This window comes from Buceros rhinoceros, unplaced genomic scaffold, assembly GCF_000710305.1.
Source record: "Buceros rhinoceros silvestris isolate BGI_N320 unplaced genomic scaffold, ASM71030v1 scaffold16729, whole genome shotgun sequence".
Classification (NCBI taxonomy): Eukaryota; Metazoa; Chordata; class Aves; order Bucerotiformes; family Bucerotidae; genus Buceros; species Buceros rhinoceros.
The window spans coordinates 1,493-26,757 of NW_010431083.1; the positions used below are offsets into that span (position 1 = coordinate 1,493).

Consider the following 25,265-nt stretch of genomic DNA (forward strand, 5'->3'; position numbering starts at 1 on the left):
GTGATCTAACATTGCCAGGTTTTTATTGACTGCTGGAGCTTTAATTTTGACTCGGTTGTTGGTCACAATTGCTTCCTGCCTCATACACAGTGGGTTCTACGAGATGCGTGGTAAACTTGGCAAAGATTCAGCAGGTTACCCCTGTCAGCAAGAGGTAGGTAGTACAGGCAGACGGAAATTCAGCTGCACGTAAGGCCCGTAGCACCGAGAGATACGGACCACCCGCCTGCCTCGTGCTCCTGTTCCCAGAGCACGGATGCCGAGTTAGAACTGACTTTCTGTATGGATCAGGGTGCTTCTGGTCTGCAGCCCAGGGTACTTTTTATACTGAGTTAAAATTAAAGGCTTTTCTCCGACAGCCAAAGCAGCTTAGAGGTTTATGAAGCAAAAAGATGCCTTAATCAGATCCCGATAGGCAGGAGTGGTTGAAGGGGCATTTTTCTTTCTGAAGGGGAGAAAATTTAAAAGCTTGTTTTAACAAAACTGAGCAAGCTTCGACAGTCTCCTACTTTTAGGCTCAAATATCTACTTGATTCGTATACCAGAGGCGTCAGCAGCACCAGCAGGTCCTGCTCTGTCCTGAGGAAAATCAGTTAGTGATTTCCATCAGTTGGCTTTTGCAGGTCAGATGCAAAGACAGAGCAGATGGGGCAGGGGGTTAAGTTGTTTCTAGATGAGAGTTGGTAGTTTTATTTCCTTGACATAAGCAGACTTGAGGCCTGAAGAGAAGAGGGCGGTGAGGTTGGTCTGCTCAGACTTGCATGTTGGTAATATCACTGACTGGTACGCTTGAGGATCATCATTCCAAGTGTTCTTTACCCCAAAGTCAAGAATAATCTTGCAGAACAGTTATTTGGCACAGAATCGCCTTCTAACCAGTTGTGAAATTACAGCTTGTCCTTGGAGGCAGGTTAAGGATGTTTACTGAAGTATTCCCGATGGTGCATAGGGGGTACATTGCCCAACTGCGGCAAACCTTACTTATAAACCCTCGTAAAAGCAGCAGATTTGAGGGTTTCTGTAAAGTTTCCTAGCAAGATGCCTAACAGTTATAGTACAAGGGCTAGCCTAGCCAGTGAAGAGCTGCCACTAGTTCTGCCATTCTTCAGTCATCCCCACATCAGCTGGGTGTCAGCTCCACTTGTGGAGCTTTGCACATAAGTACGTGTTTGGAGTTGACCACGACACATCAGTTTCCAGACAGGGGCTCTCTGGCTCCCTACATTATGCATTTAGCTTAATTGTCTCTGGCTTTAGCTGAGGACATCTTAAAAACCAAGAACTCTTCTTAGGTAAAGCATAAACATCAGTGACAGTGTTTGCTCTAAGGTGAGGCATGAATCATAACTTTTCATCTTTTAATTAACAGGTGGTTCCTTAACCAAGTTGGCTTATTACTCAACTGTGCAGCACAAAGTGGCACGAGTGAGATCCTTCGATCATTCTGGAAAGGTGAGAACTGGGCCGTTAACCACTTGCATGCAGCTGACTCCCAAGAGCGCAGTGCTGGGCTGGCTTCTCATAGTGGACTAGAAATTCATCTGAAACCCCATCTAGAAACTTGTTCTGTATGAAACTATCTAGAAGTTTCTCATAGTTTAAGTACAACCTTCCGTAACGTCCGTTACTCTGAACTAAGTTGTACAACTGAAATATTTATTTTAAACACATTCTAAAACATACCGACCCTGACAGCCATCCCAAAGCATTTGTACTGCACCTCAGACGAGTGTGTGGCTCCTGTTAATAACCCTTTGCTGTTAGCATGGGTTTGGCAATTATTTTTCCTTTGAAAGCTTAATATAGCTCTAGATCTAAATTCGTGTGGTTATACATCATACGCGTTCTCTCTACTGAGAGACAGATTTGCAGAGCTTCAGAGTGGTGCAGCCCCTGCATGGGTAAACTCTGTCACATCCCTTGCCTTCTTGGAAGTGCATGTTTTGCCAGTCAGTGTTTGAAGTAGTTATTTTCTAGTCAGGGAAGTATAGTACTTGTGTAAAAAAAAAAAAAAAAAAAAAAAAAAAAAAAAAAAAAAAAAAAAAAAAAAAACCAACCCATACTTGCATGTAAACATTGCTTTTCTCATACAGAGGTACTTTATGCATGGAGAAGTGATTATGTTCTCAGCTTAAGGAGAAATAAGATTTGAAACTATATTCTTCTTTGCAAGTAGCTTGGAGCGCTGTATTTTAATAGCATTAGCACAGTTCCGAGGCAAAGGCAGCGCAGGTACTGATGTTCAGCAGTTTAACATATCACCTTGTTTCTCGAGGAAGGATTTTGAATGATAAGAAATTCTTTTCTCTCTTAAAGGACATAGAAAATGAGCCTTTGTATGAAATATCAGTTCAGGAGGAGATTACAGCTCGACTTCACTTCATTAAATTTGAAAACACTTATATTGAAACCTGCCTCGATTTCATCAAAGACCATCTTGTCAATACAGAGACAAAAGTCATCAAAGCTACAGGTGGTGGTGCCTATAAATTCAAAGATCTTATTGAGAAGAAATTGGGGCTGAAGTAAGTGGAACTGTTTAAACTTAGTTACAGGAATGTATTTCTGCTCTGAGATTTTTAGTAGTTGACTTTCTGCTTTGCCCATCCACCCTCAAAAGCCATCCACAGTGCAACTAAAGGGCAATCTCCTGAATTTAGAGCCTCATGAATTTACCATTCAAACATCTTTATCCAACACCATTTGCTAAAAAGCTGCTGTAAGCGTAGATCAACATAGCATTAATTTACACCCATATAAAATGTTACGTGATGTTTCTGGGGGGAACCTCAGGGCCCCTCCACTGCAGATCCCTGCAGCACATTCTCCAGTTTCTGAAGGTACCGTGTTCATCTTCTGTACTGCTTTTTTCCAACCCAGCCTGCATTGGCTGTTATTGGCTGTTACTAAGTACCAATTAATCAAGACAAGGCAGCAATTCCCCCTTTCTCCATGAGGTCCACCTGCATCTTGTTTCTTTAGTTTTCGTTTGGTCCTGACAGACTTCATTGGTCTGCAGGCTCAAAAAGCAGCGCCTTCTCCATCCTGACAAACACGCAGCGTTCTGGTTATTCAAGATGTGCTTTATGTGCTTTCAGCAAGGCTTGTGGTATCTCACGGAACAAATTTAGCATTTTCATTTAAGAAATTTACCGTAAGCCAGTAACAACAGGTGAGATACAGAAGTTTACAGAAGTCAGTAGGTGTTAGCTGACCAAACTACATCATTCACCTTACCTAAATTATGTGTCACGTTCCCAGACTCCACGCTCGGGATACGTACTGCTCTGACTTCTGTTATTCTTGTGAGAAGTCTTTCTTTCCTGTGCTTGGCAATCCCAGTAGCAGGCCCCTCGCAGTCCCTTTAACCTGGTGCTGAAGGGTTGAAGGCTCTTTTTGCCCTTTTGAGAAGGAAGAGCAATAGAAAATTATTCCACGTTAGGAAATTGTTTTATTAGGTTAATTTCCAACTAAATGTCCTGACCTCTTGTACTGCTCAGGTGCACATTTACCTGGGCAGCACCAGGGCACTGAAGAGGCACTAAACAAGCAGGCAGGGCAGCAGGATTGTTCCTAATGACAGCAGGATGAGGTAAGGTTAAAGTCTCTGTGCAGCTACAGTCTGACTTCGGACTGTGTGTTCTGGTGTGGAAGGTGACCATCAGGACACATGCAGATGTAGGCCTCCTGTTTTAAGAGCTCTGGATTTCTGCTGCATGGTGGGGGTTCCTGCCTCCTGTTTGTGGACTGTTCTAAAAGCACGCTTGCTCACCAGCAGCACTGTGAACTTGATGTAAGGGGTTTTTTCTTCTCCCCCTTTCCCTCAGAGTAGATAAAGAAGATGTAATGACCTGCCTCATTAAAGGATGCAACTTTGTCCTGAGGAACATACCCCATGAAGTGTTTGCATACCAGAAAGATTCAGATACAGAATTCCGATTTCAGTCGAACCACCCAAATATTTTCCCTTATCTACTGGTGAACATTGGCTCTGGAGTTTCTATAGTGAAGGTGAGTCGTTGCTAAAACATTTTATTGCAGAATTTGACACAGATGTTTTGAAACATCTTACTGTTTTAGATTTATAGTTGTTTCTTTGAAGTTTAAAAATAATTTTTTGAAATTTCTATTTCTTACGGAATTATGCTTTTCTATTCACTATGACAATTTCTTTTTAATCTCGTTTAATTTGGCATTTAGAGAAGCCTCCGTTAACTGATGAAGGCAAAGGCTGTTAGATCAGAGCTTTGGTACACTGTTGAGGGGGTGAAATTTTATGTCTACGTTTAGGATTATTGGCCAAGAATTAAACACAAAGATTTCAGAAACTGCTTGTGGTGTAAGTGTACGGGACATGCACCTCTGGAGAACTTCTCACCTGATACTTACACAATTAAGTAGTTCCACCTGCACTAATTCCACTGTTGAAAAGAACTCCACATGCTCGTGTATCTCATGGTGTTTATAGTTAAAACAGACTTTCTAGACAAATCTGCCTTGTTTTATTGCCAGGTAGAAACAGAAGACAAATTTGAATGGATTGGAGGGAGCTCAATTGGAGGCGGAACCTTCTGGGGCCTTGGAGCACTGCTAACAAAAACAAAGGTATTGAAGTGTCTCTTTTAAGGGGCATGGGATTAAATGAGATGCTTGAATGAGAAAGCTTGAAATGTTGGGATGCCAAACCCTTCAAAGAGGGATAAATAATTATTTTAAGTAATATTTGCATGGAAAACCAGAAATCCAACATTAGTGTGCTAGAAGATGAAAAAAACTACCTGTCTCTTGGCGGGGGGTTTACCTTTTGTTCCAAGAATTGTGGCCCTTGAGCAGAAGCAGAACTGGCAGTTCTGTAGTGCTCTGGGTGATTTCACTAGGTGCTTGTGTTCCTAGCGCTTAGAACACAAGGCTGAGTCCCTGTCTTACGGTCGTATTTTCAAGGCTTCTGCTGTACGAAAGGAAGCTGTAATGCGAAAAGGTACTAGTAGAATACAGGGAACTAGTAGAATAAAGAAATGAGAAGGTGCCCATTGGTGGTGAAACAATAATCCTGCTTGGGACTCAAGGAGTTTGTCACAAGGACAAGTAACGTCTCTAATGCAGAGAACAGCCTCCTCAAAGCCGCCTGTTAATTTTCTGTGCTGTTTTTCAACATGAAATGCCTGCCTAGTTCCTGCAATGTTATCTACAGAAGAAAAGCAGAGAGCGCCCAGTTACTGCAGCGTGTCTGGGAGCAGAGAGGAGGGATTCTGACTCTCTCTGTTACACACTGTGGTTTCGAGGGTTCGTCACTTAAATCCCAGGTTGGTGATCTGCCAGAATATGGCCTGATTCAGTAGTGCTCTGCCTAACTCAACTCTTATGTCAGACCGGTTTTTTCCTCTCAGAGATCCACGTGGCTTCAATAGGTGTCCCTAAATGTCAGCTGTGCAGAAAAATCTACAGTTACGTGTGCACTGAATGAGAAAATGCCAAAGGGAAGTCACATACTTGCAATATTTTGTTTGATGCATTTTTAGAAGAGAAATCTTAGACATAACAATGTTGCCTCCTAATTCTCTGATTTTGTAGAAGAAGAAATTAGGGTTAACAGACTTATAAATTAAGTACTGGGTGCATGCAGGTTTGCCTTCACAAACATTAATGCATTTCTGCAACAGTAAAGACAGACTTAGTCCTTTGTTTTATAAACATTTTATTTTCTTAGGCTTTAAGTTGACATAATTCTCTTTGCTCTTAGTTACTATGTTCCTGACTTGGTTCCGAGGTGAGAGAGGTGTATGAGGCTTCTGACTGTTTTGTAGGTGCTGATCCATCTCTGGTTTGCAGGGGAAATTCAACAAATTATTTGCAGGTAACTGAAGAGGATGGCTGTGCTTTCCATCACTAAAGGAGCTCCGTGTAAGATCAGTCTGTCTGATAAGACAGGGACTCTAAGTCCTTGTCATTAGAAATAACGATTGTTTTGCTGGCAGGGTTGATTCTAAGACAAGCCAAAACGCCCAGGTGTGGTCAGGAAAGACTCTGCAGAACGCTGGGTTTGTGGGCAAGGTTCTCTGGCTGTCCACAAAAGCTACAGTAACTCCGCTTCTCATCCTCAGAAATTTGATGAATTGCTGCAGCTTGCTGCAAAGGGGCAGCACACAAATGTAGACATGCTGGTGAAAGATGTGTATGGAGGCGCCTACCAGACCCTGGGGCTAAGTGGAAATCTGATAGCGAGCAGCTTCGGGAAATCCACCACAGCAGATAAAGGTATTGGTAAATAACCACCAGCCTCGGTCTGGCTACATGTGTTTTGTCTGCACAATATTTTATTGATTAAAAATATTCTCCAGAACTGCCTTACAAGGAGGCATTCAGATCTTCAGTTTGGGATTGCACAACTCTAGGCCAACAAGGAGAGCTGCCTAGTTAACCCAGTGCCAGTTCATTCCTGTGGGAAATACATGTGGCCTTCGTGGTCCAGAAAAGGGCCTATGGCAGGGGTTTGCTAGAATTTACAATATTATAATAAAATGCTTGCAGTGTATCTCAGGTCCAGATAGACGGAGGAGCCATCGTCCATGGGGTTCCATGGAGTCCATGGAGTTCTTGCCATTTGCTGTTGGCCTTTCAAGCATGTTTCTTTCAAGCAATATTTCTCAGAGGCTTAGTGGTTTTTTTCATGATATCCTCAGTCAAATACACACTCCTTGTTGTTAGAAATACTTCTTTTATAAAAGATTTTTGGCAGGGGGGAACACCTTTCTCCTGCACACAGAAAGAGACAGGCCACGCTCCCTGGTTTTCGCTCCAGCTGCAGGCTGCCTGTTAGAAAAGCACAGTCCTTTCAACCCGTCTTCAGCCGTGTTTCACTTGGTTCCTATTTCTTTCCTTTAAGAATTTTCCAAAGAAGACATGGCAAAAAGTTTGCTACATATGATCAGCAATGACATCGGTCAGCTCGCCTGCCTCTATGCCAAACTCCATAACTTAGATAAAATATATTTTGGCGGATTCTTTATTCGGGGTCACCCTGTTACGATGCGCACAATAACCTACAGTATCAACTTCTTCTCCAAGGTAACGAACAGAGATTTTTTCCTAACAGCAAAGTCACATGTTTAGTTATTTTCCGAGGTTGTTGGGAGACTTTAATGTATTAATTTGCACTCAAAGTAAGCTTAGAGGCTGCTGTTTAGGTAGGTAAGGCAGGGCTATAAAGAACTGTTGTGGGAGGGGTAAAATTGGTGTGAAATGCCTGGGAGTTCTGTCTGGCCTCTCTTTCTCTCTCCCTCCCTCCCTGTCTCTCATTATTATTATTTTTTGATTGACAGTCTGTCTTGTAGCTGCCAAGTAATGAGTGTTCACTACTTCTTAGATAGCTGCCATTGTTATTCAATTCCTCTTGCTGACTTGCATCTATTTCTTTTCACCCCTTAGGCTGTGCAATGTGGGATTGTTCTGCTGAGATGCTTAGCAATTGCGGGGGGGTGGGGAGTGGTGTTGGCTGGTGTTCAAAAAAAGCGCCCAAACCCAATGAAGCTGTAGTTATTTGCAGGTTTTGAAGCTGTGGAAAATACTGAAGATTTTTCACTAGAAAAATGTTCAAGTCCAAAAGCTCACTTAATGGTTGCAGATTAGCTCGTGCACTTCGGCAATTTTACAGAATAGATGACACAAATATTTTTTCTCATCTCAGTGCTTCAGGCAAGAGATTCCTGCGTGCTGCTGTCCACCCCCACCCCCCTTTTACTTCACCATTTCAATCCCTTTCTGTAAAACTTTATTGGGTTTCAAGAAAACTATTGGAAACCTGCAGCTTGAGATTCTTGAAAGCACAGCTTTAGCAGAGACGCAAGCCCCAGTCTCAGCATCAATTGTGGCTGACCTCCTGCAGCTAACCTCAGTGTTAGCTGTGCCTGACACTGCTGCCGCTCCTTTGGAGAAGGCAGCGTCTCCCTCAGTCTTGCCTGGGAAAGTTAAAGGACCCTGGGGGAGGGTGTCATGTACTCCCTAACATTCCTGTATTATCTTAACTGTTAAACTAATTTGGTGGGGGAAGCGCTTGCCTTTGGGTAAGATGCGGCGTGTCTGTGTGTTGTGCAATAGCAATGTAAGGCAATAACGAGCCGTGTCTCAAACGTGTTGGACGCGCAGCGGCACGTTCTGTGTTGATGACCTGCCGGTCAGATGACCATGTGTTTCTAGCCTGTCGAAGCAAGAGGAGTTGAGTATTCATGGGGTGCTGCAGTGGTCTTTTCTAGTGGAGGCCTCGGCTGCCCTCCGCTGCTGTGGTGGTGCAGCCTTAGCAGACACCACTCCTGCATGTGTATTTTCCCCCTGGATGTGCAATGACTGTGCAATGATGTGTGTAAGCAGTGGCTCCTGAAGCTGTTTCAGAAGCACCATTAAGATGCTGAATGTGTTAGCATGTAGCACAAATGACTATTACCATCTTCTGGTTGTTTCTATTAAATTTAAGTGTAAAACTAGTGACAAAGAAGTACCTATTAGCCATCAGGGACCATCCAATTGCAATGTTTCATATTGTGGCAGGGAGAGGTTCAGGCATTGTTCCTGAGACATGAAGGCTACCTGGGAGCCATTGGGGCATTTTTAAAAGGAGCTGAACAAGACAGTAAGTACAGCACTGCTCTGTTCTGTATATGCTGTGTTCTGAAATGTCAGTGTAATGTCCAAGTTTCTCTTAAGAGGCCGCATGTAAGTTGTTGCCTAAATAAATACATTTGGCACTAATGAAGACAGATGCTGGGCTTTGGTTGTATCTGTTCTGGCAGGGCATCTTAATTCCTCACTGCTTTTCCTGCTCACCTTTGAAGAGGCAGCAGGATTTGACGCTTCTCTTTCCTGCGATTCTGCAAAGAGCAGTCGTAGCTCTAAATCAAACTGGGGAGATGTGGTTTCTGAGAACTTTCCCCCTCTTTAAGAGGCCAGTGTCTGAATTCAGTTCACGTACTGAAGAAGACCAGCATCTCAAAACTGTGTTCGTTTGGGAGTGAAAAGCCTCACAGACGTTTGTGAGCTACCCAGTGTGTTAGTTACAGTGGAACAGCTAGTGAGGTTGTTAACGGTACTTAGTTTTAGTAAGTATCAAATATATCTCAGAGGAGAGGATGTGGAATTCTTTTCATACCCATTTGACAGATATGGGCGAGGAACCAGCTACTGAGGCATTAAAGACATCGCTTCTGCACTGTACCTCTGACCTTGATTAAAGTGTTTCTCAATTAAAAAAAAATTCTAGAAGTAACTTCAGTGTTTATATGAAACTTAGGTTATGCTTTCGGAGTTTTGTAATTAAGTTTGTTAATTATGGATCTGGCTTTAGAACTAAGAAGTGACAATGAGTGATAGTGCTTTGAAGGGATGCTGGCTGAAGCCTTTAATGACACGGAAAGGGGGGTAAAAATTAAAGAATTACTTTAGAACTCAGATTGTTTTATGTCTCATTCAGGTTGAAGCTCTTCAGAGCTGTGTAACTCACTGAGTGGTTGAACCATTTCTTTGGGAGGTTAGAGGAAAGATTATGTTCCCTTGTCCAGACAAGGGCAGCTGGCTTTTATAGTGCGGCAGCTGCTCTGAGGGGGTGCTAACTGTAGACCCGCTCATGGGAGAATTTTCAGTTTTATTTTCAGGTTATGTGTCTCTCTGTCTTTCTCTTTTCTAGATCCAAATCAGTATAGCTGGGGAGAGAATTATGCTGGGAGTTCTGGGCTCATGAGCACTTCACCGGACGTTTACCCTATGCAGAGAACAAGGAGTGGTACAGTATGTGGTTGTCTTTTCTAGAGCTAAGTGCCTTCTCGTAGCAGTGACACTTTCAAAATTGCTCACTGTCACCAGCTCGTTGCGTCTTGCCCCTGGGACTCCTACATACCAAAAGAAGGGACTAATGTGGTGTCTTGTTGTCTTGTCTCTTGTGTGATGTTTGATGTAATGTCTCATAAAAACAGATTGTGGCTGCTGCTTTGTCTTAATCTCCTTCACCTAAGTGGCAGGAGGGAGCATTCACCTCTCGCCTTCTCTCTGAGGTAGCTGGATTTTGCTACAGCTGAAGTAAGGCACGCTTCATGTACAGAGCTGTGTAACTATGCACATTTCACAAGAATTTAATCTCTGGCCTTAAAAATTTGATCCCAGGCGTCGTTTTCATAAGGAAAAGCTTTGGAGACTTGATCAGGGTTGTAAAGCACCACAGCAATGTGCCGTTACAGATAAGCCTGTACTCAGCGCTTCTGCCTCTGAACCTGATTCCCCAGCAGATTTGACAGTGCTGGGGAGGAAGGAAAGGAAAATAATAAAAGAGGGCCTGTAGTAAGTTGTCAACATGCTAATCTCTGTCTGTGTGGTGGGCACGGATAAATAATCCATTTAGGTGGTGGATTAGATATGATGACGTGTACTCCGGTATAGCTGTCTGCAGATGTGTCAGTCTGAACTGCGGCAGGACTTGTGTAGCCCTTGTACCAGTTTAATTTGTTAATTAATCAATTTCTAATAAATCTCTTTCATTTTTCACCTAGTTTGACATGCTTGAAATGGATAGGTTGGAGAGACCGCTTGTTAACCTACCACTGCTGAAAGACCCATCAACCTATATTCCAGACACTGTTGACCTCACAGACGATGCCATGGCCAGAAAATACTGGCTCACCTGCTTTGAGGAGGCGCTGGATGGGGTAAATGTCACCAAACACTCCTATCTAGGAATAACGCAAATGTTTAGTGGATAAATCTGCCGTGGGCCAAGGTGTTTGCCCTGCAAAATATACCTGCTGTTGTGTGTAAGAGCAGTTCCTCCTTCCCCTGTTCCGAGGCAGCTGACTTTGTCCCAGTTTCCTGAGGAAGTGCCTGATGCCTTCAAAGGCAGAAGTGTTCTCCTCCTGTCGTGCTTTTTTTTCTTTTTAAAGTGTTTTCGAAGTCTCTTCTCTCTTAAACGGTGCTTTCCACCTGCACGGCGCTGGCAAGTAGTCTGGTTATACAGTCGAAGGCCAGAAAGGCAAAGGCCAATGGGACTTGCATTTTTCTCGCTCCTGGGAGCAGTCCTCCTGGCTTACAGCCACATTCGCAGCCGAAGAGCCTGATTTCATCAGACACGAGTTGCTTTTCATGCGCTGTGAAACCGATTCAGTCAGTACATGCTCGTACTTCAGAGCTCCATATGCAAATCCGAGTCAGAAACTTCATGAGTGTGAGTCAGGAGGAGAAGGGCTGCAAAAAAGACGGGGCACCACACTGACTTGACCTTACCCTATGAAAGAAAAAAAAACTCACGAGGGGTTGATGAGGACTGCTAAATTTCTGCCTGTTTCTCTTTTGTGTCCGTTTGTTATTTTTTTCTGCATCTGCAGAAGGTCTAGCTAGAACTTCTGTTTAAGTTCTGAAAGTGCAGTCTTGAAATTAAACTGTAAATCTTTTGGGAAGAAAGCAGGTTAGTTAAAGATATTCTTTGGTGGTTGGCGTGAAGGAAAGCCGGAAGACGTGTGTGGGAGGGATGAGGCAGTACGTGGGCACTGAGCACAGAGCAGATGGAGGGGTCAGACTGAGCCTCGGAGCAGTTACGCAGAGGAAGAAGGCATTCGGTAACTTGTGTCCTGCCTCGTTTCCCGGCCAGGTGGCAAAGCGTGCTGCAGCCAGTCAGCCAGACTCTGTGGATGCACCGGAGAGGGCGGAGAAGTTCCGGCAGAAGTACTGGAATAAGCTGCAGACGCTCAGGCAGCAGCCTTTGTAAGTGTTTCTGTTTCCCCTTTTTCATCACTTGCTGCTTCTGCTGAGCAGAGTTGTTCACAGCTAACTGAAAGCTGGCTAGGTGAGAGAGCGGAGAAGGCCAAAGCTCAGGCTGTAGCAAGTTGACGTGTCAAATGTCAGATCCTCTGCACAAAACCTTTGGATCTCATATATCGGAATTTAACAGAAAAATTATATCTCAGCAGAAAGTTTATTATTACAAATTGTTACGCGGTTATTAAAGGTGTTAACTCAAGCATCTAGCTCTGCTCTGAACATTTTCCCTGTCTGTATTTAAATTAGTAGATTTCCACTTAGAGATGGTGTTTAGCACATGTGGCATGTAAAGTCTTAACTTCAGTCGCTGTGTGACGTGCTGTGACTTAGGGAGGAAACAGAGGAGAAAACAACATTTCTCCATTTGAAGTAATTGAATTTTTTCCCCCCTTCTCCCTTTTTGAAGTGCATATGGAACCTTAACAGTTCGAAGTCTCTTGGATACAAGGGAGCATTGTTTAAATGAGTTCAATTTTCCAGATCCCTACTCAAAGGTAAGCGCTTTTTGCTTTACAGGGTGGATGACAAGCAAGTTCGAGACACTTTTTCCGTACTCTGAAGTTTTGTCTGAGTATGGCTCACAGGGGAGGGCTTGGTGCCTTGCTGCCTCGCGGCAGGTTTGTCTGGCTGGTGGGTGTCACTGGGGAGGAACAGCCGTGATGGGGTGTAAAGCCTTGGACCTCTGCTGTGCTGCTGGGGGGGTAATGCTAACCAGAGGTGTTTCCAGCTTCAGTGGTGTGAGACTCTCAGATTGTTGCTCTGTGTATTTTATTCTGTAAGATGGGGGGGGAACACGTGGAGTCAGTATTTCTCAAAAGTAACTTCCTGTAGGTCTGATCTCACACTTGGCTGGCTGGATGTACAAGTAGTAACCATGCCAGTGTCTGGCTAGAGAGTGTTTTTTCCGAGTGTTGATGTATTTCTACAGAATACATAGGAGGTTCTCCCTGGCTGAGGTCAGCTGTTACATTCACTCTGAGGAAGAGGTAAAAAAATACATGAGGTGGCTTTTACTTACATTTGCTTTTTTGGTAATTCAGACAAGGAATTGCCAAGGAAACCTCTTGTTGTAAAGCTGGTACCCAGTATGAATTTAAAATGGTGAAGATAACTAGCTGTGTAACACTGATCTCACTGGAGAGCGAAGCAAAGAACAGAATTCAAGAGCTTCGAAGAATCTGGGATGATGAAAGTCTTGATGCAGAAATATAAAAAATCTTCTCCAGTTTGGGTAGAGGTGCTGGTGGGTGCTGGTGGTCGCCTTGTCACGGTGATGACGTCATGAATAAAAGTTTTCTTGTTTGTCGACTCTCCCATTCCCCAACCTGCTCAAGATCTACTGCACTTCTAACCTACTACGAAAGGCAGTTCTGGGGCTGCAGCTCGTGTCCCAGCACTGCTGCAGCTCTCCCTTAGAATCCCAGGAACTGTTTCTCTAGTTGATACTGAGCAAGCTGGTAACAGTAGCTTGTTGGTCCATTAGAAGCCATGAATGTAGAGGAGAAGGCTTGAACGTGGCCTTGGGACTGAGCCTGTGATGGGTAAAAATACTTGTCTGTAAATCCAACGTTTCCTGTCTTTCTTACAGGTAAAGCAGAAAGAAAATGGCATAGCCTTAAAATGTTTCCAAAGCGTAATCGAATCTTTGGATTCCTTAGGCTGGGAGGAGAGGCAGTTCGCTCTGGTGAAAGGACTTCTCGCAGGGAACGTCTTTGACTGGGGAGCAAAAGCAGTCTCAGAGTAGGTGTTGACTCTTTTCAAAGCACCCTTTTAAGATACAGATTGGTTTCTTCTAAAGTCACCAGTCTGAGTTCTCTGTAGTTTGTACCTCACGCTAAGCAAATGTTGCTGTTCATTTAGAAGTGTTGCGGTGCTGGGCGAGTTTGTGTTTCCACCCTTGAAAGCTGGCAGACACAGCACAGTGACTGTTTGCATTAAGTGACAGTGTTTAACCCTCCAGTCCGGCAGTTGCTCGCAGGGTTGTTGCTAGCACTGCTCTTGGGTGTGTGTTGTACCGTGTTCCTAGAGCAGGGAATACGCTGGTTTTCTGCAGCCTCCCCTTGTCCTGATAGCTCTGTGTGCCTCCCGCGGGCTGAAGGACGGCTTTTGATGCGTGTTTTGATGACTGAATACTGAACTGTGTACCCTTTCTCTTCTGGTACAGTGTTCTGGAATCTGAGCCGCAGTTTGGATTTGAAGAAGCCAAGTCAAAGCTACAAGGTATAGGGAGATCTGTGGTGGTGGTGGAACTGGGTGCTGTGTTAATATGAGAGTGGAGGAGAGCAAGGACATGTTTACTGGGGCAGGTCTGCTGCCAAGAAATCATGAGCACTTGCTCGGGTTGCCTGACACAGGCTGTGGAGTTTCGGTGGGATGTTCCTGTTTGTGTTCCAAAGGGATGGAGATCTGAAAGGCTCCCGGCCTGGGCAGGAGCCTCAGCCGCCCCCGTAGTCAGAGTATCCTGCCCACACAATTGTTCCAAACTGCTGTGACCTTGCCGGGAGACGGTGTCCCGGGAGGGGCAACCCACCCGTGCCAGGACGGGTCGGTACGATAGCCAGCCTGCGTGACCTCACGTCCCTTTCCAGACCGCTGTAACTGAGCTATTCCTGTAGCAAAGAGCTCAGGAACTCTTCAGGGCGACACATTTAATGCTCAAAACCTGAGCTCAAATGCTTTATCTGTAGAGAGACACCTCCTGCTTCTCACAGAGTAAGAACTCCTGTTTGCCTAAAAGCAACACTAACGTGATTTTGTCTGTGACACAGAACGTCCCTGGTTGGAAGATTCCTACAGTCAGTGGCTGGAGCGCCTGAAGGTACGACCCCGCTGAGTCGTCCCGCACACACTAGTCAGAACTGCACCGTGTGCGTCCCGGGTTATTACCAGCTTTAACAGACCCCCGTGCAGACAACTCAAGATAAGTTCTAGTAGCACAGTATCAGTAATTCAGCAGCCATAACCATAAAGGAAGGAACGAAAGGAAAAGGACTTAGTCTGATGTGCCACCCCTTAGCAGGCTTCCCCGCTGAATCCCCTCCCGAGCCGCAGCACTGGGACCCAGCTGCTTTCACAGCTGTGCCAGAGGAACCGCATTGGGTCCCTTCGTCATAAGGGCACGCGCTTCTGTACAGCGAGACCCAGAAGGTTGAAAACTTGGGTCCAAATGTCACGTTTGGATTGTGCCTCCAGCTGAGTAGCCAAACTAAAACCAACATTAATTTAGGAGATTGCTGAAAGCAATTAACTTAGCAATCAGCAAAGCCTTTTTTTGGCCTGGTGATCTCTCTTCCTATTTGATTAAGGTTAATTGGAAAGCTGTTGGTTTGGTGTGTAAATCCCTGTGTGGAAATGTCAGCCTGAAGGTGTGGTGTGAGTAGCCTATTGCAAATCATTACCAATTACATCTGAAAGCAAAAGCACTGGCTGATCGTGTACAATCGAGTATAATTGTGATAATTACAGCACTCGAAGCACTGTCGTGACATTTGTGGTCAGGAATTCAGCATTGCTCCTTATCAAAGTTCTTCTGTGGGTCTGAATTGGAGGGAACTAAGTTTCATAACATCAGCTTTGGAACAAATGGGAAGGTTAATGGAGAATAGGAAATATCTTTTCCTTTTAGGATGTTACTGCCCCCAGCAGTCCATCCTGCCCTTTCCTGGCAGAAGGGAATCCTCTTCACCCTACCGCGTGCTAGCTTAAAACAGCCAAGGTAGGTTCACCCTGGTCACCCACGCGGGCACCCAGGCAGCTGCCTGTGCTGCTGCCCCAGAGAACGGTGTTCTCCGGCTGCACGGCGTAACACGGGACTGGCCCTGCCCACCTCTGCTGCAGCTCCTGCCCGAGCTGCTGGAGCTAGGTGTGTGGTCAGCTGGCAGATGCAGGGTTAATGAGTGGAGCTGGAAAGACCTCGCTGAGACAAGGCAAAGTAACTGAAGGCCGTTATATAAATAATGGTGCAAAGAGGAGGTTAGGGAACCCGCTGTCTCCCGAGATGCAGGGTAGGAGATGTTCTGCTGAGTTACGCTGCTGCTACATCACCAGCCTGGGGTCGTGACGAGGGGAGTTGGAGAGAACACCGACTGTTCTCTGAACTCAATCCTGAATACACTGGTTTTCTCTTACAGGAGGGCCCCCCTCATAAATGTGCCTTAATTTTCGCAGATAACAGTGGAATAGACATAATTTTAGGAGTCTTTCCTTTTGTCAGAGAGCTCCTTTCTAGAGGGACAGAGGTAAGTGGTTTTCATTGTGAATTCACTGTGGGGTGGAGCTTTGGTAATGGGGGGGAAGGGTCATTAACCACCTACCAGCAGTGCACGGTACCAGACTGGCTCCTGACAGCCGAACAGGGAATAATCCAAACGCCGGGAACTCCAGAGTCTCCCTTTAAGTAGGCTGTGAGAGGTGGCAAAGCCCCTACTCTGCTGAGCAAGGGGTGGAACAGCAGAAGCCCTGAAACGGCTGTTAACTGCGGGGGTGGGGGGTCAGAAGCGGGCTGCCTGCCTTCCTCTGCATCTCCTCTTCCGTGAACTAAGCCAGGCAGCGGCACAGTCAGACCAGCGAGCGGCTCTGGCCCCCGCTGTGCCCTGCCCTAATCGCTGGACTCGTCACCACAGGTTATACTGGCTTGTAACTCTGGCCCAGCCCTTAATGACGTCACCTACAGCGAGTCCCTGATAGTGACGGAGCGGATCGCAGCCATGGATCCCATTATCCAGTAAGCACAAAACCGGCTTCACTCCGTGTCACACAGTACCGGGCAGCGAAAGGGAGATGCGTGTCGCACGCTTGGCTCCTCGTTACCGTGTTTATCGGTGTCAGAAATCTGCAGCCCGGCAGTTAAGCTAAGGCAGATCATTTACATTCGTTAAGGTGAAAAAAAAAGCAGAAATCGGATCTTTCTTGACCTCCACGATTGTAATTCTGGCCTGTGTCTTCCCCCATCAGTGCAGGACCCTGCTGAGGAAGCTGATTAACGGGTTTGTCTTTCTTTTAAAAGATCTGCACTGAGGGACGAGAAGCTGCTGTTGGTTCAGACTGGTTCCAGTTCGCCCTGTCTAGATCTAAGGTACGGTGGCAAATTTGTATTTTGTCTCCAGCAGCTGCAGCGTGCTGGGAGGCCGAGCTCAGTGTCACAGCCCCCTCCTGCCAGGGATCACAACTACACAGCCATTACGGGCTGCTCAGTTGGGTTTATGGGTCTGTGGGGGTGATCGAGCCCTACCAGTCACTGAGCATCTCGTTTGTGTTCAGCAATCACAGGTAGTTTAGTTGTGGATGACGGAAAAAGCTGCACATGACCAAGAAACCCACTTGCCCACGAGAAGCACTTCATGTGGTTAACCTGTTTAGTTTAATTAGTTGCTGTGTAGGAAATCCCAACTCCGCCTGCGTTTAACAAAGCTCTTGAAACTACCTTTCGCTCTCATTTCCTCTGATTCAAGGTGGTCTCTTTAGTGGGGCAGTAACACCCCAGCCCACCCCGTGTCCTGGGAGCGGTAAAGCCCTGGGAGAGCCCGTCTCTCAGCTGTAGCTAAAGCAGCCCTCTCGTTTCAGCCGTCTGGACAAAGGCCTGGCTGTGCTGGTCAGAGAGCGGAAGACAGACCTGGTCATCATCGAGGGCATGGGCCGCGCCATCCACACCAACTACTACGCTGCTCTGAAGTGCGAGAGCCTCAAGCTTGCTGTCATCAAGAACTCCTGGCTTGCTGACCGTCTCGGAGGGAAGATTTTCAGTGTCATTTTTAAGTACGAGGTGCCATGTCAATGATGTGGAGCTGGTCAGCGGGGGAACAGGAGCAGCAGAACGGACTTGCACTAGTTTTACTTCAACTGTAAAGAATGTATTTTTATTACAACAGGGAAAAGAGTTCACAGGAAATTCCGTATTTATATTGTGCTTTTGTGACTTAAAGCAACAATATGACTCCCTCTATAGCATACACACTCAAATATATATATGTATATCACTCATTGTTTATTTTGGTAAGTGTTTATTTTAATGCTGCAGTATTTGTGATGAAAAGACTTTATTTTTTTGTTCTGTGAGACATTCATATAGAAATATATTTAAATGTCAATGAAACCTTTTTTATACATCTCTGCCTACTCTGCCAGCAAGGACATGGCACATACCAGACAGTTTTTAAAGTGCTCAGGGGACCTGACACTGCATTTTCCAGGTCAGCTTTTAAAGTCACCTAAACCCCTTCAGCCTCCTTGCAGTTCATCGAAGGCCTGACCCCCCTTCTAACACCCATCGCTTACGCCATACATGCACCAGCCCTGTCGTGACCCGAGAGCACGGAGCAGAGCCTGAACTGCTGGAGGAACGGGCAGCTCCTGCTGCTGTCGCTGCTCTTGGTGCGGGTGGTGGGAGCGGAATTCTGCAACTGCACTGAAGGACCTGGCAGCAGCAGGAGGTTGGGTCCCACTCAGTTACCCTCCAAACAGGCACATGGTGCTTCACTCAGGAACAAGCAGCTGTTTCCTGTTGCCTTCAGTTACTTAATGCAGGAACAGGTAAGAATGTGCCACGCAGTGCGGGTAAAGCCACAGCCAAGTAACCACATTTGCTTTTCCCCCCTGCTCAGATGTGCAGTACAGAAATGGCGTAATTGAACCCTGACTGCAGACCCCCCAGTGTATGCCTCCGGCATCCCGGCTCCAAGATCCCGCTTCATACGCAGCGGAGATGACCGCTCCCCTTGAGCGTCAAAGATCCCTCTCTGGGAGCAGGAGAACTCCCACCCCCTGTTACTCCCCTCCTCACCCATGCCTGGTGAACTTGCACTTTAACTGACTGATACCAAACTTTGGGCTCTGGTATTGTGGGATTTCAAGTATCAGTCTTCTTCCTAAATACTTCTTGGTCAGGTTAATTTGGACAAAATCTTCTCTAGCTGAACAGTGAAGCGTCTCCTACGATGGGATGCTGATGGAGGCCAAGCCCACATCTCACAACTCTCATGGTCCCCTGACTGCCTGGGCTCCTGTTCTGGGGTTTAGGCCACTGCACAGGATGCCGTTACCTCCTGCACGTTGGGGTTTAGGCACCAGTGCCGTCATTTCTGATTCAGAAATGACCGTCACAGTGACCAGCATCTTCTGCTTAGGAGGGGGGACAAGTACAGGCTGGTTATACCTGAAACAGTTAAGAAGTTGTTTGTGGTTAGAAGAGCCAGGTGAGAGCTTTAACTTGCCGAGGCTGTACCTCACGCTAATGAGCGAGCAGCAGCTTCCTGTTAACCTACCCCGAGTCACGTACCTCTACAGGTAGTCACGTACTTGCACAGCAAACTTCAGAGCTGAACACAGATCCGCCAGATCTCGACTGCATTTTACCAAGTTGGGAACCTCCCTTATTTTTAACGGCTACACGGTCACTTATCAATTCACACTCTTCCAAGCCACTTAATCTTCTGTGTCCAGCTCCACCACCAGTCCAGAAGTGTGTTTGTAATTAGAAAACTAACGCTCTAGGCTTGCAGAAAAACATCCTTCTACCATGATGTAGTTCCTATGAAAAACAGAGGGTACAAACCTAACACAGGCCCATTCCCTAAGCAAAAAATGCTTAAGGATTTGCCCTCCCTGAAGTCTCCTGGCTTTGTCTTATATTTTCTTTAATGCGCAGACGAGTGCACATTTCTTCTGTGAAAACAGAGCAACAGGATTTCTGGAAAACAAAAGGGGAGGAGACAAGGAGTGAGTTGTTCTGTGTCAGGAATCCTCCACCAAGCATGCACAACGCTCTGCTGGAGCGGGCAGAGAACAAGAGCTCCAGGACATGCACTCGGACACAAGTGTGGTTCCGTTCACGTGTGTCTCCCTGCCTGTCCGATGACTCCAGAGCAGCCACACTTGAGAATAACCTCATCCCTGTTTCCCCCATCCTCTGGACACATGCAGCACACTGGAACGTGCTCTGGCTGCCCAGAAATTGCAGGAAATGCTTCTACCTTCTATTTTTAGGGGTGGGGGGTTATTTTATCGTTACCCTGTTCAGGCTGCACAACCATCACAGCCCCAGCTATGACATCTCAGCACTTTAAGGGTTAACACATGGTGTGTGTCCCCACTGTCGCCCCTGCGTTCCTTAGGAAAGCGAGGTCAGTGTGGGAACCCAGCACTGTGCAGGGGGAGCAGCGGCGCCAGCTTGTCCTCACTGAACACAAGGGACAGAAGGAAGCTTTGGGAAGGGATGGGAGATAATAACCGTCACCCACCTTTGCGTGTGCAGCAGCGTGTCTGCTCTTGTTCGAGAGCTCTACCACAGCCGCGATCACGCCCAGCGCCAGACCGACGGCAAGAGTGAGGAAGAGCCCACCCAGAGCCTGGGGCTGTAGAGGGCTCCAGCCGTCTCTGCTCCTGTGGAGGCAACTGGTCTCCCACCACTTGTTACGGAAGTAGTCGAGATCACCAGACTCACGCAGTTTGAGGACAGCAATGGAGAGCTTCTTAGTCCATGGGGATGCTGGCAGGAGAAAGAGAGAGAGAGGAGGATGGGAGGTCGCAGCCCCTAGAACCCTGTGCTACCGGGAAAGTCGGCTGGGTGCTGCTCCCCAGCTTTGGGGTGGTCACTGGGCAAACAGACTAAGCCAAGGGCTTCTCTGAGGTAACCACCGTTCCTGTCCAACCCCAGAGTATGGCAACACTTGGAGAACAATTTGGCAAAGGTACTTTGGGAGCAGTCGTGCTCCACAAGAGGAGTGTCTGCCCTGCCCACCGCATCAGGAGCTCGGCATTACTGGGACCCAGCCAAACCCAGCAGAAGCCACAGGAGCCAGTGACACCCCCGAGAGCTGGAATTTTTTGCACGTGACAGTTCAAAGTAAGAGTCAATGAGTGGTAGCGATAATCTGGAATGAAAACGCTGCGTAGCAGGTTACTGGTGTCCTCATGCTGGGTTACTGGGGTTCGCACAGAGTTCCTAACTCGGCTGTGCCAGGCTTTCTGCTCTGCCAACCTGCTACTCATACCCGTGAAATCTAAACGGAGAAGTGGGACAGAAGCACGCAGCGACTCACCCTGGGTAGTGGCGATGCCAAATCCCCTGGCGCCGATAACTTCAGGGGCCCTGATCAAATTGCAGTGCCTGGCAGCTGCGAGGTCTTGAGAGATGGATTCCCCAATGAAGGCGTAGTTCGATTCCATCACGCGCTGCACCGCTTCCTGGTAGGTTTTGACTAAGACGTGGTCTCGTCTCTTGTCCATATATTCGTAGATCATCTGATGGATGGGATTCTTGGAGTTCTGCAGCCCAGAAAGCCAAGCGTCAAACTGAAGCATAAAACAATAATCCAAAGGAATCTGCATGTGTGTGCAGTGGTTACAAAACCATCTGGAGAACAAGAGAACGTAACCATTGCCCTTGGAACCCTCTCTGCTGAAAACTAGCACACAGCTCGCACACGTTTCCTCTCTAATGCACAGTTAAAGGGATAAGTATTAAATATTTCCAAGCCCCCAAACCCCCCTTCGCAGCACATCCAGTTAACATACCCAGAAACAACCTACGTCAGTCCTCCAGGTACACGAGGATGATCCCTGTGGACTCGCACTGCTGTCCAGAGTACACTACAAAAATACTCTGCGTGACCTCCCCTCTAAGGAAAGGGGGGAGATGAAAACCCACAGATACCAACCACATTATTTGAAGTTTTAGAGGAAAACTGATGGCGTCTACAGGGAGTGTGGTGTGTGAGGTGTAAGGGGGTGGTGTAAGCACCTATAGGCAGCTTGGCCCCAGCGCAGCAGTGCTATGGCGTGTGTCTACGTGCACAATGAGATTCTCTGCACCTTGAAGAAGTAGAAAGTGGAGGAGCCATCCAGTGTCCCAAACTCAAGATTTCTTTGCTTCACAAGGTCTTCAAAAGTCTGGATGGGATGCTGCTCGCTGCCAGCGCCCAGCAGAGCAGTGAAGTTGGCGATGTAGGCAGCCAGCAAGGCGATGGTGAACAGCCACCAGACAGCAGCGATGACCCGCACAGAGAGCGCTTTGGGCCGAGGGGTGACACCTGCATGACCAGAGCAGCCGATAAAACGTATGGGAGGTGATGTATGGTGAGAGGGAGACAAAGAACTTTAGATCCATAAGCCTGAGCTAAACCCTTCCCTTCACCTGAGTAAAGACCAAACAAAACTTGCTCTGCAGCACCTTAACACATGAGCCTGAAAAGCCCTTCTGCGGCTGGTCTGAACCGCATCAATACTCACGCAGGGCAGGGTGGAAGCAACATCAGTGGCCAAGAGCAACAACAAAACCCTCCCCTCCTCAAAGCACCAGTGTGATGGTTGGCCTGACATTCCCTGGAGCAACTGGTACAGCAGGAACCCCACATTCCCCGAGCGAAGCCAGGCATCTGTACAAGCCCAACGAGTCTATAACCGAAACACCCCAAACAGGAGATCCGGTGCTGCCAAGTGTCACTGCTGGAAGACGTTGTCCCCAACAGGACAGCAGACCAGTGTCTCAAAGAGCAGAGCTGGATCTACAGTCACTTTAAAAGCCCACACTGCTCCTGCAGCTGATTTGTCACAGTCCTCCCAGCTCACCTTGCAGGGCAAGTGCTCCTGCTCCAAACCAGAGGCTATTTAAGAAGGTGAAGTGGTTCTCTTCATTTTTTGGCTCATTCCATTCACAGGGGCTCAGTCTGTGGGAAAATGACAGCACAAAGCCAGACATTCAGGGGGGAAAAATGTAAACAATCCTGCAGTGTGACTGCAGCAGGGCAGGTGGGCCAGAAATGCCCTTTCCTTCCATGGGAGCTCCGCCCGAATGCAGTTTAACCAGTGCGAGGAAAGTGCTCAGAGTGATGGCTCAGGGGGTCCTGCCACAGGTTTGCCAGACCCTTTTTTCCTGAGCCATCACGTAGTCAAGTCTCCCTGGCGTACGAGGGGCCATACTGGCTCCGTTCTCCATTCTGGGCTGAAGGCTGCTCCCTGCAGCACATCCTTCCCTGCGAGGATGGTGCATAAAACCAGAAAAGCAGCAGTAGAGCCCCAGCTGGAGACTGCAGCTGCAGAGAGCGTTAGTGCAGCCTAATGAAGAGAGGGGGAGAAAGCTAGATCTGCTGGGGAGGGGGTGGAGTGGTGGCAGAGAGAATCGCTTCACAAGTCAGTGCAGGACCCAGCGCAGGAAAACACACCAGGAGAGAGACCTGCACGTAGGAACTTGGTCATAGCTCAGAACAAATGCTGATAAAAGTGAGAGAGCAGAGCTGAAGCACAAACACACAGTCCTGTTAGTAGCCCCAGGTAATCCACAGCTTCGGGGGCAGATCCTACTCTTCATGCTGTCTTAACCCGACGTGACTTGAGCCCTGGTTCTGGACCCGCACAGAAGGTTCCTCAAAGCAAAACGCCCCCTGGTACTGTCTTTAAAACCGAGATCTCTTCATAGCTGAGAAAGCAGTTGACTTGAACAATGTCTGGGAAACAAATTCATTTATACCTGGCAACAAGAAAGAGGCAGAAGCACGTCAGCACGTAAGCAAATAAAAGGCCAGTCCAGGTCTCCTTACTGAAAGGAGCCAGGAAGTGGAAGAAAGACATCTCCGGAGAGACCGTGTCTTTGCGAAGCAGAATCCCAATCCCCGTCTGCAGGAACGGTGTGGTGAAGGAGACCACCTCTTCCCTTGCTGACGTGACTGTCAGTGGAGCCACTGCAATGTCTGCTTCCTGTAAGATGGAGATAACATTGATCGACCATCCAACCTACCTGAAGGTTCCTGTCACTCAAAGAGAACGCTTCCCAGGCCGAGTGGGCAGGTACCTGCACGGCAAATCACCTCTCTGTGCCAACAGACAAGCTAAGGCCGTGCACGTGAACACAGCAGGTTTGTTTACCAAACCAGGACTGCTCCTGGTTCCTTTCTGCTCCTGGCTGTGGCACCAGGGCTGACAGCTGGACACAGCACAGAGTTCAGGGCAGCAGAGAAGGTTTCCTTCATTCAAACGTGACCGACAGCTGACAGAGCGCTCGCCATGGGCAATGGCACATGGTGGGGTCAGATGTGCACTCAAGCACCCCCCTGAGGAGTCTGAGGGATCACCATTGTGAGACACGGCTCAACTGCTGGTTAAGCTCAAGGGAAGTTCTCCTGAAATTCGCTACCATTTCGTTCGGGAGCAAAGATGCCTGTGCGGTCTCTCAGACTGCGGACACTGGGAAGCCTCTGAGACAAGACAAGTGCTGCTCCAGGTGTGCCTTCCTGTAACAGCGATTTCCTGCTGTGGCCACTGTCTCCTCCTTCCTAAGCTTCCATATTTGTAGGCCAAACCCACTTGCTGTTCCTCAGTTCTACCCCACTGGCAGGACAATGCCACGTTCAGTCCCTGAGCACGCTCTAGCAAAGGCCGAGATGTTCTGTCATTCTACAGCTGCCATTTGTCAAAGGTACAAATTGAAAATTACCTGTCTCAAAATTTCGCCAATCATCCCCGTCCAGTTCCCACCAGGGGAGACGGCACCGTACTGCCCGTCGCCCACCACCTTCACCTTGTAGCTGAAGTGCAGCATCGCAGCGAGGGCTTTCAGCAGATCCATGCAGTACCCCTCCAGCTCTGCGTTCCTCACCATGACGTACGGATCTTCCTGCATAGTAAGGGGAAAGTACACAATCACGGGCGCCTGCAGCCTGCGGTGCAACTGATGGGGAAGGAAACCACTTTTTTGGCAAACTCTCCCTGAAGACCCCTGTCCGTGTTATTGGGGGACAACACTTCGCAACACGAGAGAGACCCCCTGGGGTCACAGGGCAGCTGCACTCTGCAAGCTAGGTGTGCCCCAGAAGTGAGGGATGATCTCTTTTTAGTCTAAAAGCCCGGACACGTTTCATTTGGCCCATCAAAGCATTGGGTGAGGGTCACACACTGAAGCAGGACCTGACATCAGAATCAGGAAATTTACTGCTGCAGCTTCTTCTGACCGGTCCTGCTTGTGGTAATGCATTTGGCAGCTTGTTTTTACTCCCTGCACGTGTGATCTCTCATCTTTCCACTGCAGGACAGAAACAACCCTCAGATGTAGCTAAGCAGAGCGAAGAGGCCTGGCTGTCTTCCCAAAGTACACCCAGTCCCTTCTGTGGGCTGACTCTCCCGTCCCCGCATCCTCCCGTTGCAAACCGTAGGCAGCTCACGCCTCTGACAGGAGCCAGTGCTCCACAACCACTGTCTGTGGTGAGCAGCGGTATCAGTGTCACAGGCAGCCCCAAAACCCACCTGCAAAGACAGGGCTGGAAAAAGGCAAAGTGGAACTCCAGCGATTTCCCAGCCACCTCAGTGTGGCACTGCCTTACCAGGATTGTTGTGACTGTCAAAGTTGGAAGACCCTCTCCTGGTCCCCTTGAGTCAGTGCCCTGCAAAAACGAGAGAGAAACAATTGGATGTTGAAATCCCAGACACGTTCTCTGGGCCCGGGCTGACACTGTGGCTGGGGCGGACGTGGGTTAAACCCACCGGACACC

At 47.5% G+C, this 25,265-nt stretch overlaps 2 protein-coding genes across 2 annotated transcripts in view; one reads left to right on the forward strand and one right to left on the reverse strand.

The window, feature by feature from the left end:
* Positions 1–1,369: 1,369 nt before the first annotated feature.
* PANK4 (pantothenate kinase 4) lies at positions 1,370–17,881 on the forward strand (the record flags this gene model as incomplete). Its single annotated transcript, XM_010143305.1, has 18 exons — positions 1,370–1,452; positions 2,317–2,525; positions 3,828–4,011; positions 4,513–4,605; positions 6,102–6,255; positions 6,884–7,065; positions 8,542–8,623; positions 9,674–9,774; positions 10,530–10,685; positions 11,621–11,733; positions 12,197–12,284; positions 13,379–13,530; positions 13,955–14,010; positions 14,559–14,608; positions 15,924–16,028; positions 16,413–16,513; positions 16,796–16,864; positions 17,353–17,881. Coding segments are annotated over 18 exons (2,192 nt in total), but the record flags the coding sequence as incomplete, so codon positions are not given.
* Positions 17,882–19,273: 1,392 nt separating this feature from the next.
* Positions 19,274–25,265, reverse strand: part of LOC104499753 (probable glutamate receptor) — a 9,441-nt gene continuing 3,449 nt past the window's right edge. Inside the window, exons 3-10 of the mRNA XM_010143304.1 lie at positions 25,098–25,157; positions 24,215–24,394; positions 23,252–23,478; positions 22,354–22,451; positions 21,598–21,815; positions 20,826–21,051; positions 20,025–20,272; positions 19,274–19,474 (exon numbers count right to left, since the gene is read on the reverse strand). Coding sequence (XP_010141606.1) covers positions 19,373–19,474; positions 20,025–20,272; positions 20,826–21,051; positions 21,598–21,815; positions 22,354–22,451; positions 23,252–23,478; positions 24,215–24,394; positions 25,098–25,157 — 1,359 coding nt within the window. The 3' untranslated portion in view covers positions 19,274–19,372. The remainder of the gene's footprint in view (positions 19,475–20,024; positions 20,273–20,825; positions 21,052–21,597; positions 21,816–22,353; positions 22,452–23,251; positions 23,479–24,214; positions 24,395–25,097; positions 25,158–25,265) is intronic.